We start from the raw sequence: 20,791 nt of genomic DNA, 5'->3' as shown, positions 1-20,791 counted from the left end.
CATGTTACATATTTTTTTAACAGTTAAAGAAAATTTGTAGATCATCCCTTTTTTATCTTTCTATTATTTTATTCTAAATTACTAATGTTTATTACTTTAACTCCTACAACTAAGTTAATTTTATCTCTAATTGATTGTTGTTACCCTTGTATTATTGCTCAAAACAAATTCTGCTAGTAGTGTGGAACAATATACTATTACATGTAAAATTGTATACTGTATGACCAGTTTTTTAAAATCTCAGACAGCAGATCTTAAATAAATGCAATGAAATATCAGTACTACTACCTGCTTTTGTTAACCCACATGTAAAGCTGTATTTAAAAGCCCATAACACATCCTACCCCAACACCCTCCCTTCCTCTCCCCCCTTTTGAGCTCACTATCCTGGTGGAAAGACAGGGTGAAAGTGCAACTCCCCTGATAAATGTCTCCCATACCACAGTGGAACATGAATGGATTCAGTACTCATGTGGAGGAACTGAAACTCCTAGCCCAGGCACACTGTGTAGGTGCCTGTTCACTAGAGACACATTTTGAAGTGCTGATGCCCCTGTGCTAAGCAGCTACACCCTCCACCAGAAGGATGGCCTGACTGTTGAAAGAGCCAAGGGAGATGTCGCTGCTTTTGTTACTGCCATGCACCACTCCTCTGCTCACGCCTTGGTTACTGATCTACAAGCAGTAGCCATTGAAGTTCACATGGATCAGAGGATCACTGTCTGCCCACTGTATTTACTTCCACAGGGTGTGATGGACTCTGGGACTGTCTCAGGTCTTGTAGAACAATTCCACCACCCATTTCTCCTACCAGGTGATTTCAGTGCCAATAATGTATTATGGAACTCAAACTATATTTAGTTTGGAGAGCCTTGTAATGTCCCAGGGCCTATGTGTATCCTCAACTGAGGCCATCCCGCTCGTTTTTCAGCTGCTACTGGGTTGTCCTCAGCCATTGACCTCTCTTCCTGCTCTCCAGCCCTCGCAAATCCTGCTCAAAGGGAAGCAACTGATTCCCTTCATTCCAGTGACCATTTCCAAAGGTCTCACCTTTCCCCCCACTCCCAAATTCAGTCATGCAGAACTTGTTAAAGGCCTTCTCTTCTTCTCCTGGCGTCTATAGTGGAAACACTTTTTCGTCACCAACCCTACTAATCAGACTCAACCAAAGACCAATGTTGAACCGTGCCTAACTCAGTTCACTCCTCCATCCAACCATGATCCACCCCCACTGCCCCCAAATCACCCCCTGTTAACTTTCCAGAATTTCTTAGCCTCAAGCCTGGCCTCACTATCTTTCCTCAAATCCCTCAACATGCAAGCTAATGTTGTGTCTGCAGGGAGAATTTGCAATCCACCATCTAAAAACCTATCCTGACTTAATAATCCTACCTGCTGACAAAGGCTCCACCACTGTTGTTTTGAACTGCAAGGATTACATGGCAGAAGATCTCCACCAGCTGTAGCTACTTCCACCCATAGTGACCCCATTCCAGAAATCCAGCAGGATCTCCAGTCACTCCACAAATCCTTAGGTCCATCTCAGAACCTCTCCCCAGAGTCCATCTCTCTGCTCAACCCTACCACTCCCCTCACTCCTACCTTCTACATGCTTTTTAAAGTCCATAAACCCAACCATCCAGGAAGCTCCATTGTGACCGGTTACTGTTCCCCCACTGAGAGAATCTCTGCTCTCTCAGACCAACACCTTCAACCCAATACCCGGAACCTACCTTCTATATAAAAGATACCAACCATTTCCTCCACCGGCTCTTCACAGTTCCTTGACCACATGGCGTTCTGCTCATCACTATTGATGCCACCTCCCTTTACACTAATGCCCATGGCCTTATCTCTATTGAGCACTACCTTTCACAACCCCTAAGGATTCCAAACCAACAACCTCCTTTCTAGTCATCAAGATCATCCTTATCCAAAATTACTTCTCCTTTGAAGGCATTACAAACAAATCCGGGGTACGGTTATGGACCTGTCCTATGCCAACCTATTCATGGGGCATCTAGAGAAATGCTTCCTAAACACCCAGAATCCTAAATCCCTCACCTGGTTCAGATTCATTGATGACATCTTTGCAGTCTGGATTGAAGATGAGGACACCCTGTCCAGGCAATTCCATGTCAAATCAACAAGTGCTACAGCCTGACCCTCTCAGATTTTTTTGAAATTAAGTATGCATATACTACTCATAAATCATGACACAAATGAATTTTTTCACATTTTTCTGACGAAAAGTTTCCGAGTAATGGCCCTTCAGAAATTGAAAAGATGACAAATTTTTGAATCGCAGAACAATGTTGTTTTCTTTACAACTCGTGTTTTAATTAAGCTACAACAATAAAATTTACTTCATTGGAAAGCTCTTTTAAAGAGCTTTTATATGATACCAAACATCATTAGTTTAATATATAGATACACATTGTTTATAAAAACAACATTGTTGAATTTATCGACTTTTGAAAAACTGTATTTTTAAAATTCTTAAAATAATATATGTTGAAGATACACTTCACATCTACATATTCGGACCGATGACCGTAGCAGTCTGGTCCCTTTAATCCCCCCCCTTCTACATATTCTGAAAGTTTCAACTTGGGATGAGCATGGGATCACTATCAAAAGCAATTTTACGTTAAGGGTGGTGCTTTAAAATTCCTAAAAACTAAATTACTTTAGATATTAGGCCTATTTCTCACCAGCTGTATGTTGTTGTAAAATGTGGAAATTAACATTAACTTATAATTGACAAACGAACATGTTTTATGCTTCTGTGATTAATAAATACAAAACGAAAACTCAAAAAAATTACAGAAAAATGAATACCTGTCATCAGACGTAAATTCAGTTAGTAATTACTATTATTTACAAATAGGCGTCCTATTAGTGCACTTCTTCATACTTCAAACTAATTAGTCTGTTGCACATCAACATTTCTGCACTGGATAACTTATATGTTCGCCCTGTAGCAGTTTCAGGGTTCACGATTGCCACTACTTCCCTACTGATTATGGAGAGAATGTCTGGATGACTCGGAAATGTAAAAGATGGTGATGGTCCATGGGGATGTAAGAAACTAACTGTGATTTCATCCTTCTCCTGATTTTTTTCAAGTACATAGGTTAACCACCAGTCTCCATTATAATCACAGGCAACATATGTCTTTGAACAGTATTGTATCACTGTCAAAACTGTCACCAGTTCAATTTTACTATCATCAGAGTTTGAATACACTTTTGTTATTATTTTTGTTCTTGCTAAAAGGAATAAAAGTGTGAAGTTTTTACGTCCCTACAATTTTGCAGCATTTCTCAAATCTCTCCATAAGTTTCATTTCTTCATTTTTGCGATCTTCTTTAGTAGCGTACTTGAAGTTCATTCCTTCTATTTTATCCTTGGCAAACATATAAAGTTGTTTAGGTGTCATTATTTGATCACTGTATGGCCTTTGCAGACTTGCTCGAGCTGCAAGTCATTTAACTGTTTCACCAACACCATCACTATCTCCCTTCCCATGCGAGGTGGCTGAAAAACGCCATTCAGCTTCAGTTTGGAAATCATCTTCATGATGGCACAGGTTGATAAAGTTCTTCCTATTTTTATAACGAGCTGCTGCTCCATCAGAGAAATAATATATTTTTCTTGGTTTTCTCCCGAATTTAACAGTCAGGAAGTCCATCAAGTACGATTGGAACAAATGCACAGCAACAGTGTCATGTGTTAGGTATTCTGATATGATTACAAGACTTGTGTGCTCGAGTTTGTTCCCATACTTGTAATAAGCAACAATGGGATGAATCGTTGCTTGCATGTTTGTCCAGTGATAGCCTTGAACTTCGTCCTGGATGACAAAGGAGTAATTCCCAGAAAAGTCACAGATCACTAAGACCTCGCCTTCTTTAAGTTCATTTCTCAGTCTCTTTTGGAAGGTTGATTGTTGACTAGCAACAAATGAATGTCGTGTAAGTGATTTTAATTTATCAAAAAACAATCAATGAAGTTGTCAGATGATTTTATGATTGTTTCTAGAGATGTGTGATCAACGGAAACCCATTGCTGATAAGTTACATTATCAATATCATTAGTATTCAACAAATCTTGTAAATATGTCTTAAATGTTTCTGGGCCAGGGCAGAATTTACATTCACCAAAATGACAAGCAGGTAATGACGGATTACGTACAACTCTTGCAATGCAGTCTTTGTAAGTTTTTATTGTATTATCTTCATCCTTTGTCAGCTGAGGAATGTTACATCCAGTCAGCATCGGTTTGAAGTTTTGATGGGTAGTACACACACAGACACTATGTGTACCACTACTTCCAGCTAAACACAATTTTTGGGACGTAGGTCTGCAAACTTCGAAAATCCAATGTGGAGCTCTGGATGGTTGTCTTTAAAGTTCACGTAAATTTCTTTCAAATTACTTAAAACTAGCCGTTTTTGTACTTGCAGCTTTTCTCCGTTGTCTCACACAAGCACAAAATCTTTTTTCCCCAGCACTGCCCTGCTTATCTCATCAGAACAATAAAAGTTTCTAACAAAATCGGCAGTAGTTTGATCAAGAGTCTTGCCAGGTTTTGGGTTTGGTGAAGACAAAATTCCATTGGCCTTCACCAAATCTTTTACTCTTCGAGCCATGTAATTTGTTACGTTAAATTCATCTTGAAGCTTCTTAACACTCCAGCTTTTAGGTAAAATGGTAAGAATTTCCATCTGTTTACTTCGAGATGTACATGTACGAAATTTATCTTTCAGCTGACTGATCATCTCAGATTCTGCATGATCATATACCTCTTCTTCTTTTTCGGAAGGAAGCAATAATATCTTTGTTTGGATTGTTGAAGTTAATTTAGTTAGTTTTTCGTTAGGATATTTTGCTTCACACAGTCGTTTCTTATTAATTGGCGATTCACCAACGGACTGCAAAGAAGCATTCAACCTTTCTAAGGCCTCACTTGCTGCAATGTCTTGTACGTCACTATCACATAAAACCTTTTCACTTTCTTGTTCCACCACAGAATACAGTGGATCATCATCATTTTCTGTGCTAGACGTATCACAAATTTCTACTTGTGCAATTTTTTTACGGCAGTTATCACACACTTTTTGATTTAAAGTTAAGAAAGGTTTTATTGCTATCATCCATTGTGAAACAGGCCGTAAGTTTTTCTTGTGGTTATTGTGGCCCTTTTCATTAAATGGATTATCGCACAAAGCTGAAATTTTAGGCATTTTATATTTATCAAGTGAACAAACTAATTTAAAAAAAATGTTTTTGAAGTTGAATGCCTCAGCTTTCTATATTGAATACTACACAATATTACTTCTCTATTGTTTCACTTCCTGTAAAAAAATATTTCATTATCTTAATAGTATGCAAACATTAACTGGTTGTAGGCATACAAACTTACAGACTCTTGTGAGGTTTGTACAAAAGTACCTTCAAGCTAGATTCAAAACACATTTCAGAGTTAATCACATAATTTCACTACAGCTGCCTCGCAACAAAAGAATGTGTGGGTCACTTTCAACAATAGGTGAAAATTAACCAGAGATAAAATACTGAATAGTTTGCAGATAGTAACACCAAAGAATCATTTTATATATAATCTTTAAAATGAGAGATAGCTTCCTTTTTTCCCCCCTCGCGTGGTTTTACAGCTATTAATAAATAGTTAGCACTAGAAAGTTAAATAAGCAGTTATTCGTTTCAAAAGTACAATTTGTGGACCATGTAACAAAATCTAACACTGTAATATTTTAATGTGTAGCAAAATAATAGAAATTCACCTATCTGACTGTGATTTGGAGAAACGTGGTAAACATAAAAGTGCTTTTGATAGTGATCCCATGCTCATCCCAAGTTGAATCTTTCAGAATATGTAGATGTAAAGTGTATCTTTCACATATATTTTTTTGAGAAATTTAAAAATACAGTTTTTCAAAATTCGATAAATTCTACAATGTTGTTTTTATAAACAATGTGTATCTATATGTTAAACTAATGATGTTTGGTGTCATATAAAAGCTCTTTAAAAGAGCTTTCCAATGAAGTAAATTTTATTGTTCTAGCTTAATTAGAACACGAGTTATAAAAAAAACAACTTTGTTCCGCGAGTCAAAAATTTGTCATTTTTTCAATTTTTGAAAGTCCATTACTCAGTAGCTTTTTATCAGAAAAATGTGAAAAAATTAATTTGTGGTACTATTTATGAGCCCTATAGGCATACTTAATTTCATTTTAATCCAAGAGGGTAAGGTTGAAAACGATGGTTTCATTTGTTGATTTGACGTGGAATGACCCGTCCACATTTCTCCAGAACCTCAACTACTTCTCCCCCATTTGCTTCATCTGGTCCTACTCAACCCAACAAGCCACCTTCCTAGATGTTGACATCCACCTCAGAGATGGCTACATCAGTACCTCCATCCATATCAAAACTACTAACCTCCACCAATACCTCCACTTTGACAGCTGCTGCCATTCCATACCAAGAAGTCCCTTCCATACAGCCTGGTCACCCATGGTCATCGCATCTGTACTCCCTCTCGAAATACACCAAGGGTCTCACTGATGCCTTCACAGACTGTAATTGTCCTCCCATCCTTGCACAAAAACAAATCTCCCTGCCTTATCTTTCCAGTCTCCCACCACCTTCCAAAATCTCACTGTCTGGCTACAGAGGAGCATTCCCCTTGTAATTCATTACCACCCAGGACTGGAGCAACTGAATTACATCCTCCGCCAGATTTTTGACTACCTCTCGTTGCACCCTAAAATGAGAAATATCCTGCCCCCCTATCCTTCCCACCTCTCCCACAGTGGCGTTCCGCCGTCCACCGAACCTACATAATATACTCGTCCATCCTTACACAACCGCTGCTCCCGACCTCTTACCTCATGGTTCATAACCCTGTAATAGATCTAGATGCAAGACCTGTCCTGTACATCCTCCCACCACCACCTACTGTAGTCCAGTCACAAACATCACCTATCCCAGCAAAGGCAGGGCTACCTGTGAAACTATTCATGTGATCTACAAGCGTAGCTGCAACCACTATGCTGCATTCTATGTGGGCATGACAACCAATAAACTGTCTGTCCACATGAATGGCCACTGACAAATTGTGGCCAAGAAACAAGTGGACACATGCTGCTAAACATGACATCCTTCATTTCAGTGACTGCTTCACAGCCTGTGACATATGGATCCTTCCCACCAACACCAGCTTTTCTGAATTGTGCAGGTGGGAACCTTCCCTACAATACAGTCCCTTAAGCCTCCTAGCCTCAAATTTTGTTAGTCACTGTCCTCACCCATCCAGCCCCTTCCCTGTTCCCATTCCAGCACTGCACAGCCATCATTCCACCACCACATCCAGTCTTTTTATTTCTCACCTTTGGCACTATTCCCCCCTCCCCCCGCCCCCCTCTAAACCTCTTGCCTGCCCTCCGTCTAAGCTGCAGTACTTCAGTGCCTGCCATCCCTACCTTACTATCCCTCCCCTTCCCCGTCCCAGCCTCCTCCTTACCCCCACCCAGTCACCACCCCCACCATGCACTATCCCTCCCCTTCCCCGTCCCAGCCTCCTCCTCACCCCCACCCAGTCACCACTCCCATCATGCACTGGTGCTGCTGCTCGCAGTGTGGCTTCAGTTGCCTGAGACTGCAATTGTGTGTGTGAGTTGCATTTTGTGTGTGTGTGTGTGTGTGTGTGTGTGTGTGAGGTGTATTTGTCATCTGTTTTTGATTAAGGCCTTACTGGCTGAAAACTTTATTTTGTAGTGCTTGTCCATGACTCAGCATCTCTGCTATATGGTGCGTAGCAACTTTCCTTTTCATAACATTGTTACATTCCATCATGGATTTTCCATTGCTTAACAAATTTAGTAAGGTGTATGCAGAATGAGGTACTTGGTTTGAGAGTCTGAAGGACACTGTATCAAGGATCATCTGCCCACAACACACAGCTGCGTGACCTTGCAGATTGTTGATGCAGTATCTGATGCCCCAAATTCTCCCCACCGATAATTGATAATTATACTTATTAGTATTGATCCTACTTCCTCCCCCATCCTCATGTATTTTAGTGTTTTTTATTATCCACACTTACCCATGGCACACATACTTCCGATCCTCTATGATACTCATCCTCCTCCTCCTTTCTTCCATTATCCAATCACACACTTACTCCCAGACCTCATCTCCCACATTTGTGTACGTATTTGTTCATATTTTTGCTTATCTGTGCATGTTTTTGAGTGTCTACGTGTTTTTGATGCTCTTTTCTCTTATCCAGCTCCCCTAACAACATTTTAACACCTTATTTGGCCCATTTCCACATCATTCCCATTTCCCCTATGCAATCCTTGCAAAATGAAGCTCTGATCCATCTTTCTGCATAAGTTCAGAAGAGTATCCCTTTCCCTGGCTAAAACTCAGTCCCACATCCTGTGTCTTAAATGCTGCCTAAATCATGGTATCCTCCCTAACGGCCTAACCATAAAAATTCCTTTCTCTGGATCCCACCCCTCCATTCACAATTACCTTCAGTTTTTTTCAAATCCCACAAGTCCCAGATTCTCACAAACCTGGCACTGTACATCTCCATGGCACAGGCAATACCAGAACCACCTCTGCTCCCACTGCATGATTTTGCTACTACACATTCCCTGCTACATACATCACATCTCTGAGATTGAATTATTTGCTCCCCAGCACCTGTAGTAGTATTCCTCACACCACCTCTATAAGTTATTGAACTTGCTTACATCCTATTTCCACCTAGGGGCACCACTATCCAATCCCTACCCTACCATAAATGGTCCCCTTTGTCAACCCCTAATAGGACCCGAAGCCTGCCTAGCTGACCTTTTCATCTTGCCACATCCCCCAAAACTCCCTGCCAACTCTCCACCAGATCCGCAGCTGAAACTGTTCTGTAACACTGTTTGTTAACCTTTCCATCAAAACCTTCAGCCCCACAGAAATTTCAGTCCTCTCCAAATACATCACCTTTAGCCCTACACCCAAATTTAACCATGTTGGACTTGTTAGAAACCTACTGTTCTTCTCCCGATCCCTACAGTGGAACCACTTCTTTTCCACCAATCCCACCAACCAAAACTGAACTAATCCCAACATTGACTCTCCCTCTACCGGTTCATACCACCATCCAACTGTGATTCCCCTCCCCCATAACCACCTGCTGGTCACCTTCCAGAAATTCCTTACCTCCAACTTGGCCTCACCATCCTTAAGCAGGTCTCTTCCTCAGAACACCAAGCTGTTAGCAGAAGAAAGACAGCCGTACACTACCTCAGAACAAATCCTGACCTAGTCATCCTACCTGCAGACCAAGGTTCCACTACTTTCGTTATGAATCGCAGTGACCACCTGTTGTATGACCTCTGGCAATTACTAACTCTTCCACCTATAAACTCTGCCAGAATGATCCCATTCCGGAAGTCCAGCGAAACCTCCAGTCCCCGCTTAAAGGCCATCCTTCCCAGAACCTCTCCCCTGAATCAGTTTCCTTCCTCCTTTGTCTCCTCACACACCTATCTTCTACATGCTGCCCAGTATCCACAAGCTGTAGAGTCCTGGACTCTCCTTTGTATCTGGTTATCGTGTCCCCACTGAATGAATTTCAGCCCTCATTGACCAACACCTCCAACCAATTGCCCATAATTTAGCCTCCCACGTCAAAGATACTGACCACTGTCGATGCCACCTCCCTATACATTAACATCCCTCATGCTCACGGTCTTATTGCTACTGAACACTACATTGCTCAGTTTCTTCAGATTCCAAACCCAATGCCTCCTTCCTCACACACCTTACTAATTTTATCCCAACTCACAAATACTTCTCCTTTGAAGTGTGGTATACAAACAAATCCGCAGTAAAGCTATGGGCACCTGCATGGCACCCTCCTATGCCAACCTGTTTATGGGTCATCTAGACGAGACCTTCGTAGCCTTCCAAATGCCAAACCCGTAGTCTGGTTTAGGTTCTTTGATGTTATCTTTTTGATCTGGACTCAAGACCTAAACACTCTTTCTTCATCCTTTTATAATCTCAACGCCCTCTCTTTCATCTCCTTAACCTGGTCCTCCACAACACTGTGTGCCACCTTCCTGGATGTTGACCTCCTCTACACCTCTGTCCACATGAAGCCCACCAACCACATATAGTACCTGTACTTTGACAGCCTTCAATCCCTTCCATACCAAAAAATCCCTCCCAAGCTGGAGTGGTTCCTTTGAAAGGGCATGCCAGATTTCTTTCCTCCATTTTACCGAATGCGAGCTTGTCGACAGGATGTCGTTGTCAACAGGATGTTAAATACTGGTCTCCTTTTCTTCGGTCTCTTTCAGAGATATGAGGGCAGGGGCTAGAAGTAAGGGCAGGGTAGGGATGGATATGGATATTGTGTAGGTTTGGGTGGGTGGCAGAATACGCTTTTGGGAGGGATGGGGAGGATATTTCTCATTTCAGGGCATGATGAGAGGTAGTTGAAACACTAGTGGAGAATGTGATTCAGTTTCCAGTCCTGGGTAGTAGTAAGTCACAAGAAGATTGGTCCTTTGTGACTGGGCTATGAGTAAGTGGGCGAGATGAGACAGGCACGGGAGATCCATTTCTGCACAAGGTTGGTAGGGCAATTTCTGTCTGTGAAGGCCTTGGTGAGAACCGTGGCATATTTGGAGAGAGACTGCTCATCGTTACAGATGTTACAACCTCAAGTGTCTACATTTGATGTGGACGGAGGTACTGATGTAATCATCCTTGAGGTGTAGGTTGACATTGAGGAAGGTGTGTTGTGAGGCTGAGGAGATGCGACTGGGGCAGCAGGTGTTGAGATTCTGCAGGAAAGTGCGTAGGCTGTCCTCACCTTTAATCCAGATCATGAAGATGTCATCTATGAGTCTGATTCAGGTGAGGGGTTTGGGATTTTGGGCAGTTAGAAATGATTCCTCTATATGGCCCTCCGGCACCTTTCTGATTTTGCACTAGAACTGCACCCTATCTCATAACAGCTAGTGTCTGTGTGAAGTTCCGTCTCAGCATTCTTGTCATACAATGCTAGGAATGGAGAAGATGTTGGTACATCCTTAAGGACAAGTAAATACCTTTGTTGTACCTCATTCCAGGAAAATTTTGTGTGTCCCTGCGGTATTTCTTGCAAGGTACTTTATGAATCGCCTGCAGGAAAAGCTCATTTTCACATATCAGATGTGCTGAAGAATAAAAAAATCTGTGATTGCTTGTATTTTCTCTGGATCGGACCGGACACCATCGCCATTCACTAGATGCTTCAAGATCTTTATTTCTTTGGTGGCGAAGAGGCACTTCATCTGATTCAGGGGGGCTTCTGCAGTCTCAACAGCCTGCAGCACAGTTGTCAGGCGACTTAGATGATCAAATGTGTTTGTGAAAACAACAGTGTCATCCAGATAGCAAAGTTGCATCATCTATTTAAGGCATCAAAGCAGGTTGTCCATCATATATTCGAAGGTGGCTGGAGCATTACACAGTCCAGCACAACTTTAAACTCGTGGAGACTATCACAAGATGGGAAGGAGTCCTTTCCCGGTCTCAGTATTGCCAATCTCAGTTTGCTAGTAGACTGTCTGCATGTCCTTAGTTGAAAAATTCTTTGCTACTTTCAAGCAGCCTCTGGTGCCATTAATGGGTAGCAATGGATACATATCTTTCTTCATAATTTTTTTCAGTTATTGGTACTTCACATAGAAATGCCATGTGCTGTCCTCCTTCACAAGAACCACACGGACACCAAGGACCATCTGAATGTTCCATGATATTATTTTGCAGCATCTTCACCACTTCCTCCTGGATTATCCATCATTCAACCAGCATCACACTAAATGAGTGGCTAATTGGTGGATGGTCCCCAGTGTTGTTAGAGTGTTTTGCCTTGGACTGCTTGGTCTGTCTTTTCTCCTCTTCAGATCCGAAAGCTTTAAAAAAATCACCGACATTGTTCCTTGTTCTGGCCAGATCCTGTTGTCAGTTCAACAGTAGCTTCCTCTTTTGTGTTGTCCGTAGTGGTAGCAGGGAGGAAGCAGCTGCCTTTCCTGGACTGGTTCCACTATCCCAACCACATACCTTTTTGTTATGAGATGTGGCTGCTTGTGACAATTTGTGATTCAAAATTCTCCTTCCTACCTACAATGGTTATGGCTGCTGCAGGCATGTAGGTTTCTTCTGTAGCCTTGAGTTGCTTTGTGTGGTTGTGTAATTAAGCATCTCTGTTGACAATGGAACTCACCTTGTTGGTGACTGGATAACAAAGTCTTCAATGGCGAACTACTGCCCAGAGTGATCTACATTATTTGTGCTGATTGATAGCTTTGTCAGTCTGCAGTTCTGATATTTCATAATGTATGACTGCTTATAATGCCTACAAGTAGTCCCATCCAAGAATAACATTATGACTACCTTCTGTTAAAATTACATACTCGAAGGGCTACATTCTGTCATTCTTGTAATACGTCTTCCTGTCACCTGAATGTATTTCTCATTTGTGACCTTCAGCACAATCGCTTTCATATCACAGAACATGGTCTTCTTTAACTGGTGGTGATAAGCATTTGGCATTACAGGAAAAGAAGTCCATGAGTCAGCTAGCACCCAGGCAGGTTGGCTGTAATGATGACATCAACGAGATTTCCTGTCTTCTCGGTAACTGTCATCGTTACCGAATTTTCATCCATGGCCGCTTCATCTCCATAGCTGGTCGCCTCACTTACTTTTCCCAAACTCGGTGGCTCGGCAAGCATTTGGTTTCTCTGTAAGATGACGGGGAACGGCATGTTAGGGAGTGACTCCACCCAGGATACAGAAGTGACTTTGTCCCACAAGTTTGACCATTGGCATCTGCCATTAACTGGTGGGAATAAGACTGTTGTGATAATTGATGTCTTGCAGCATAGTAGTCATAAATTTCTCATGTAATTTTTGTGCAGTAGTGTACAATGTGTCCAGGTCATTCACAGTGAAAGCAGACTGGCATGTTGCCTCCCGTTTTGCAAATGTCTGTTCTTCTGTGGGTTGCTGTACTTGGCGGACGAGTTATGTGTACCTATGTTTGTCAAATGGCAGAGTCCATTCTTCATGACGCATTGAGGTTGGTGCCAAGGGCCGATATACGTCTTCTTTAACATTCTCTGTTACCACATGATGTATGGAGTCAACTTTCAAAGTCACTATTTTTTGTGTTCTAGATCCAACTGGCTGCGATAAGGAAAGGTTATGTCAATCTTCCACAACTGTCATAGGGACCACGGTCAGGAGTCCATCATACCTCTTGTGTCAGACTGCTTTCTGTTGCATTTCCTTGATGCATTGACACCACTTGGTGAATTTTTCAGTTTTTGTGACATTCTTTACCAGAAGAGCTTGTCCATGTCTTCCACGACTGCTTTCATCAATTGTGCAATTTTGTCAGCTTCCTTCATATTCATACTCAAAGCTGCAAAAGTACAAAACATCCTGTATGTGGAACTGTATCATTTCTTCATGACATTGAGCCCTTTTCTTCAATTGTTCCTGTGCTAAGCCAAGCTAACTTCTAACTTGCTGCTGGTTGTCACCAGATTGTTTAGTTCAGCCTGGAATATATCCCAGCTATTAAGCTTCTCTTCATTGTTCTCAAACCATAGCTGGGATGTGCTATGTGCTGTCCGAGGCAAAGTATACATTTGCAAAGCAGATTATGTTGCCATATGATTCAGTTAAATCCTTTCACCCACTTCATTGGGTCCTGACCAGAGTCCCTGGTAAACACTGATAGGTACCTTAAGTGCAGCTGATTTACTGCTGGCTTGGAATCTGCTGGTTTCATGAGTATAACTACTGGACATCTCCACCACACCACATTGTTACCATAATGAAGTCCAAATCTGAAAGCAGGGTCATCATTGAATTACAATGCTTGTCACTGAAAACATGTTTATTTCCAACACCAACATGCAGCCAGAACAGAACTGGCATTGTGGATGGAGAGTGCAGTTGTTCATGCAGACTTCAGAAATTCCAGAATGTTGGTATTGATTCATTCACTGAGTATTCCCAAATATGCACACATAACAAACAATTGCTGGTGGTCAGGTTTGAACTGGTGGCTCACAGCACTCCAGCCAGTGACACTTACCATTACATCACATTGCCTGCACCCTAGATTGTGCCAATATTTACTTGATTACAATTTTATTTTTCAAAATATGTAATGCAACTTTGTAACTAACACTTCTATTTGCCATGTAGCTACCAGAAAATTTTGAATCCCTGAATTTAAATATTCAGGTAATGTGTAGAAAAAGTCGTTAATGAGGTATGTTTTAATTTTCTTTTGAACTGGTAGGATCCCAGCTAGATGAGAGCTTGTTGCAACTCTGGATCCTGGACAAGGAGGCAAAATTTGTGTGTCAATTGTTTGTCTTGTATTGTGACTGTGTATATTTAAGTTCAGTGAAAGTGATTTTTATTTCAAGAAACATAAACTATTAAGGAGTAAATGTATTGGGAAGTGAGTGTAAGAATTCCATAAAAAGGTTTCTTCAAGATGTACAATTAGATGAAAGTCTGTTGCTCATGTTTCCTGATGCCACTGTAAGAAGACTTTGTTAATGTTCTTAAGTGTATGATAATTCCTATTGTACATGATAACGTCTGGTTTCTCCATGTCTGCTCTACAGAAGTACAATGCTAATTTAAACTGTGTAACAATAACATCCATACCAGTGATTACATGAGATTCATATACCAGTGGTTACATGACATTCAGAGAGGCAGATTATGTTAACTGGGTTTTATTTTTACTCTTTTGGAATTATAATTTGTGTATTGCTGAAAATTCTCTACTAACAGCTTTCGCACGAATACAGTATGGTAAACTTATTCTGTTTAGTTACTTTCTCAAAATGAGTATTTGTTTCAGTTCTGATCTCCCCTAGAATTTGGTTTCTTGCTGTCCTCTCTACACTTAAAAAGGTGCTATTTAAGACCTATGTCCTCTATTTTACTACCTGCTTAAGGTTTTGTTGTTAACCCAGTCAGACTCCCTTATCTATCCCGTTGAGGCGAAGGGCGTGTCCAAAGTAATTCTACCTGCTGGTGGAATCAACATAAACCACAACAATTTGTGACACTGCACTCACTAGAGGCAGCCATTCCAACTAGTAATTAACGTTCCTGGCAGAAGGATGTAAATGAGATTGATAACATCAGCCAATTTCATATACAGACTCAACTGGTATGATACGATGCTGATGCTATCTCTACAAGGTCACACACTATAGAATTCTTGGATCTCTGTCAGTACTATTGCCTGTTTCACCCACTGTAACCACTATGCTCTCTTTTGTAAAATCCTTACAGAGTGACGCTATGCCCCTTATCATCAGCACTGGGTTTTAAAAGAAACTAATCGCCATGCAATAAAATATGTATGACTTAGTACATTTAATGTATACACTGATATATTGGTTTGTATATTTAACAACATTTTTTTCTGTATATTTATTGTTTCACCTTTACAGATGACAGTTTCATTTGGCAAGATTACCTGGAAGCAACAGGCACCAAGGCAGTTCCCCACGCTCTCTTTACACATGTGAGTGTGCAAAGTATTGAAATTTATACCTATCAGTATCTATTGTAAGTTGTTTCTTTGTTGATTTTGGTTTGTTTTATTCAAATAAACATAGAACACATTTATGTGTACCTCTACTCACTGCAGGTCTTAAGGGCACAGAAATTACTAGGGCATGGTACAGTGCTATTACGTGCTCAAAGAAAGTTAATATGTCAGCTGAATTAATTAGTTGCAATACACACTGGTGATAGGGTACAAGCTTTTTTTAAAAAGTAATGAATAAATAAATAATCATTCCACTTGCTAATTGGCACCAGTCAGACAGGTATTGGAGGTATTCTTAAATCGGGCGTTTACTTGGCAGAAAGTCGAGTCCAGTACCTTTGCCATGATTTATCTCTGGCAACACCAGAACTTAGTATCTAGTCTGTGCACAGGGCTGTATCAAGGGCATAGTGAGATATGTTCCTGCCAAGGGCACAACACAGAGATGGTGTAAAACTGACTTGAATGGAAACAGCCAAGAACAATCTAGTTTAAGAATTACACCTAGAGAGATATGTGAGTTCTCCTATCCCCTATGTCATACCTTCTGCCTACGAGAAGAAGCCTTACCCACAGACCACAACAGTAAATGCATGCTGTTGTTGCAGTGTCATTTCTACAGCGTCTATTTGTCAGAGTAGCATTATGAAGAAACGACTACTACGGAGCAGATGTCTATCGCTGATGTGGTTTATGTGGCAACAGAACACTCTGTTCCCACACCAGCCACCTACATAGCTCTCTCATATTCAACAGTGGAGTTCTTGCTGCTTCTTTGCTGTCGTATTGTGGGATTTCAATGGTCTGCAGGCAGGTGCCGAAGCAAATACACTATTTGAATGAAGGTTTCCGATTTTTCTCAGTTTATGACGACAGTTGACCGGAGTGAGACACAGTAGTGGGGGAAGAAAACAGGGTACAAGTAGTGTACTAGATACTCTATCCAGTACTTTTCCTCCGAAACTTGACCTCTTGACATGTTGAATGTTTACAAGAACGCGGCCATATAACATCGTTGACAACTGTCGGTATTTTGACTGGTGAGCACCCCGTCATTTTCAAGGTACAAGTGAAATGAGAGATAGTGCATGCAACTAATACCACTAATACTTTTCCATAAACCTGTATTTTTACTCAACCTGCTTACAAAATAAAATTTGCTAAAGCCATAAAAATTACTGGAAGGTAGTTTTGTGAGGGAGAAGGGGAAGGAAGGGCACAGCTTTGGCACTTCTGTGAGGGATACAGGACCATCAAGGCATGGCTCTACCTGTGCATCTGTTGGTTCCCTGTACAGCTCATCTGGAGTTAATCAGCATTGCATATTAATTATAAAATTTATATGTGCTCCCTCATAGCATCCTACATCATCTTTCTAGCTGGTCCTACAAAATGGATGAGATTTAGCTAACCCTCTCCATTCCACAACTTTCCCCAAAACATTTTTAGTGTTAGATGAAGCTTGTCCCCACTGTTTCCCCCTTCTTTCAGAAAACTACAAAGAAAATGTGTGTGAACCGTTCTCATCTACAGTGATGACACCAGCAACAGTGTACAGTGCTGCTGTTAGTGCCAGTCTTCTCATTCACTTTGAACCAATGACTGCTAAATAACACGCAGTAGTGCTTCAGATCCTGTGACATCAGCATTAGGTACAATGAAACTTGCAGTATCTGAAGTGTAAATTTGTGCATTGGTCTCAGTTTACTTTTACACTATGTGATCAAAAGCATCCTGACACCTAGCTGAAAATTACTTACAAGTTCGTGGTGCCCTCCATCAGTAATGCTGGGATTCAATATGGTGTTGGCTCATCCTTAGCCTTGATGACAGCTTCCACCCTCTCAGGCATACGTTAAATCAGGTGCTGGAAGGTTTCTCGGGGAATGGCAGTCCATTCTTCATGGAGTTCTGCACTGAGGAGAGGTATCGATGTCGGTCGGTGAGGCTTGGCACGAAGTTAGCGTGCCAAAACATTCCAAAGGTGTTCTATAGGATTCAGGTCAGAACTCTGTGCAGCCCAGTCCAGTACAGGGATGCTATTGTCTTGTAACCACTCCGCCACTGGCCATGCATTATGAACAGGTGCTCGATCATGTTGAAAGGTGCAGTCGCCACCCCGGAACTGCTCTTCAACAGTGGGAAGCAAGAAGGTGCTTAAAACATCAATGTAGTCCTTTGCTGTGATAGTGCCATGCAAAACGGCAAGGAGTGCAAGTCCCCTCCATGAAAAACACGACCGCACCATAACACCACCACTTCCGAATTTTACTGTTGGCACTACACACACTGACAGATGACGTTCACCGGTCATTCGCCATACCCACACCCTGCCACCGGATTGCCACATTGTGTACTGTAATTTGTCACTCCACACAATGGTTTTCCACTGTTCAATCGTCCAACGTTTACACTCCTTACACCAAGCGAGGCACCATTTGGCATTTACAGGCGTGATGTGTGGTTTATGAGCAGCCGCAGGACCATGAAATCCAAGTTTTTTCACCTCCTGCCTAACTGTCATAGTACTTGCAGTGGATCCCGATACAGTTTAGAATTCCTGATGCCATTTGGAATTCCTGTGTGATTGTCTGGATAGAGGTCTGCCTATTACACATTACGACCCTTTTCAACTGTCAGTGGTCTCTGTCAGTCAACAGATGAGGTCCGCCAGATGCTTTTATGCTGTATGTGTCCTTTCATGTTTCCACTTCATTATTGTGTTGGGAAAAGTGGACCTCGCTAGCTTTCTCTTCGGCGGCCTCACCCTCACCTCCAAGGAAGGTCGCACCCTTTAGTTTTCCAGGTTGTGGCGGTAGGTGATCGGAACAGCAATGGAGAGCTTGATCGGTGTCTTGGAGAGCATCCTATCCTTGTAGCGATAGTGACCTATGTTGTCCTGCACCCACATCTTCTTGTTCGTCTTTATCGTTCTGGAGTTGACGTCGGCTAAGATTGGTCAGCTGTCTTCTGGCGTGAGCATCATCAAATATCTGCCGCCTTTCTTGACAATAGTGCACCACATGCCCCGGTCATCTGCAGTGGAAACATACTGGTTGGTTATCCAGGGTCCTCCAGACATCAGTCTTTCTTGGTGCCCAAACAGGTTACTCATGCGGCATTGTATGTACGTAAATCTGCCTGGCGTTCGACTTTTTCACCTTTGTAAAGAGAAATGAAGGACTAGAGATTGGGTTCAATGTCTGTTCCACTTCCTCCCTTATGACCTCTTGAAGCATCTCAGTTTTTTGTTCGCCATGCAATCCAAGTGCCTTCTGAAAATCTCGCGTACAGACGTATGACTCAGGTGTCACCCAATCACCTGACCATGTTCGAAGTCCATGAGTTCCACGGAGCGCCCCATTCGGCTCTCTCACAGTGTCTAATGACTACTGAAGTCGCTGATATGGAGTACCTGGTAGCAGGTGGCAGCAAAATGCACCTAATATGTAAAACGTATGTTTTTGGGAGTGTCCGGATACTTTTGATCACATAGTGTATGTAAGCACAGCCTAGTCTTGAATTTAAATTATGTACTTCTCTCTGCCTTTGAAAGAGCTAAATTCACTTATACCAATTTCTTGTTGTGAGGTCAAAATGAAAGTCAATTGCCCTGCACAGACAGCTAGAAGCTGTTTTGGCAACTGTGAAATGGCTGGTGAAATAGCAAGACAGTCATTATTGTGAAGGCACCACAGTGATTGCCCAACCATTCTTGTTGCCAGTGTAGTCCACAGAGACCACTTGTTTGGCACCAACTGGTCACCCAATGGCATCTGGTGGACCACGTCAACATCTGGAGATGTTTCGCAAGGAAGGTTGTATATTGCTAATTGCTTCTAATGAATAGGGCTGACGCTTTATCTTCTACTGATAATGAGACAGAGCCAGTAAGTCTTGCTTCTCCTGTTCTTGCAATAGTCTCTTTTCTGTTGGAGTGTTGTTACCCATAATGGGTAGAGTAGGGTCTGGAAGTTGTGGACAGTTCCAGTGCTAGGCAGATGTTCCTTCAGAGAAATGATGTCACATGAGGAAAACAAACTAAATGTCTGTTTGGAGTGTATCCCTGGAGAAATTGTGTGCCACATAGAAGAGACCATTTGGGGAACAATTGGAAGCACAGATTGCCGTCAGTTGCAGGTTGTCATCCATGTTGGTGCCAGTAATATCTGTCACCTGGTTTATGAGACTATTCTTAGTGATTTTCAGAGTCTGGTGGATCTGGTGATGATGCATAATGTCTTTTTTGTGCTCTCTGCATAGTTGTTGATTTCCTCATTGTATCAGGGACTGATCAAGGCCCTTCAGTTTGGATCCAAGTGGAGGGTCTAACCCAGAAACTTATTTGGGTTTATGATGACTGCAGCTGTAGATTCCTTGAACTTCACTGCACATTCGGGACTTTTTAAGTTGCCCAGGGTAGGTTAGGAGTGCACTATATGCTACAAATGGTTGCTTGGATGGAAGAGTATAAGTGGCATGCATATGGTGATATTTTTTTAGACTATATTAAATTCTGAGACCTCTCACGAGAAAAAATTACCAGCATATAAATGAGTTTTTAAAACACACTCAATAGCAAATGGTGGGAGTGAGGATCTTATGGTATTAATACTTACTTGCTGGAGTATTCACAGCAAAGTTCCAAAGCTGATAGCTTTCCTATAAAGCTGCTTCTACATCATAACTAGCAGTTGAGAACTGATTGAAATCAAAAGCTTTGGATTTGGAAATTTTTTACAACACATATAACATGTATTGGAAAAATAGAGTAAACTGTCAAGGAGGTACACTGGTATGAAGAAGAGTTACATCTGGTGATGTCCAAAATGAATCCAACTGCAAACAGATGTGGACAAGAGTGACCATGGTTGGTGAACTTACATTTATAATCGGATGCTTTTATGTATCCCCCCAGACTCAGACAGATTGGTCATTAGAAGGGAAAAAATAAAGCTGACGTTTCCTGTAAACGAGTCCTTTAACCCATGAACAAAAGAAATATTATCGCAGAAGAAGCTGAGTTGCACTGTGGTGTATTCGATATGATACTAAGATGTTGCATGGAGGGTCGTGAGTTCAAAACTCACCTAGACTGTACAATT

General features: G+C 41.6%; 1 protein-coding gene across 1 annotated transcript in view; it reads left to right on the top strand.

The window, feature by feature from the left end:
• The window catches only part of LOC124615683 (scm-like with four MBT domains protein 1), a 182,230-nt gene that overhangs the window by 7,609 nt on the left and 153,830 nt on the right, over positions 1 to 20,791 (top strand). Inside the window, exon 2 of the mRNA XM_047143713.1 lies at positions 15,586 to 15,659. Within this exon, the coding sequence (XP_046999669.1) occupies positions 15,586 to 15,659 (74 nt within the window). The remainder of the gene's footprint in view (positions 1 to 15,585; positions 15,660 to 20,791) is intronic.

The sequence above is a fragment of the Schistocerca americana genome, chromosome 5 (assembly GCF_021461395.2).
Source record: "Schistocerca americana isolate TAMUIC-IGC-003095 chromosome 5, iqSchAmer2.1, whole genome shotgun sequence".
Taxonomy (NCBI): Eukaryota; Metazoa; Arthropoda; class Insecta; order Orthoptera; family Acrididae; genus Schistocerca; species Schistocerca americana.
Note: the sequence above shows the minus strand (reverse complement) of the source record. Positions and strands in the feature narration are given on the sequence as shown.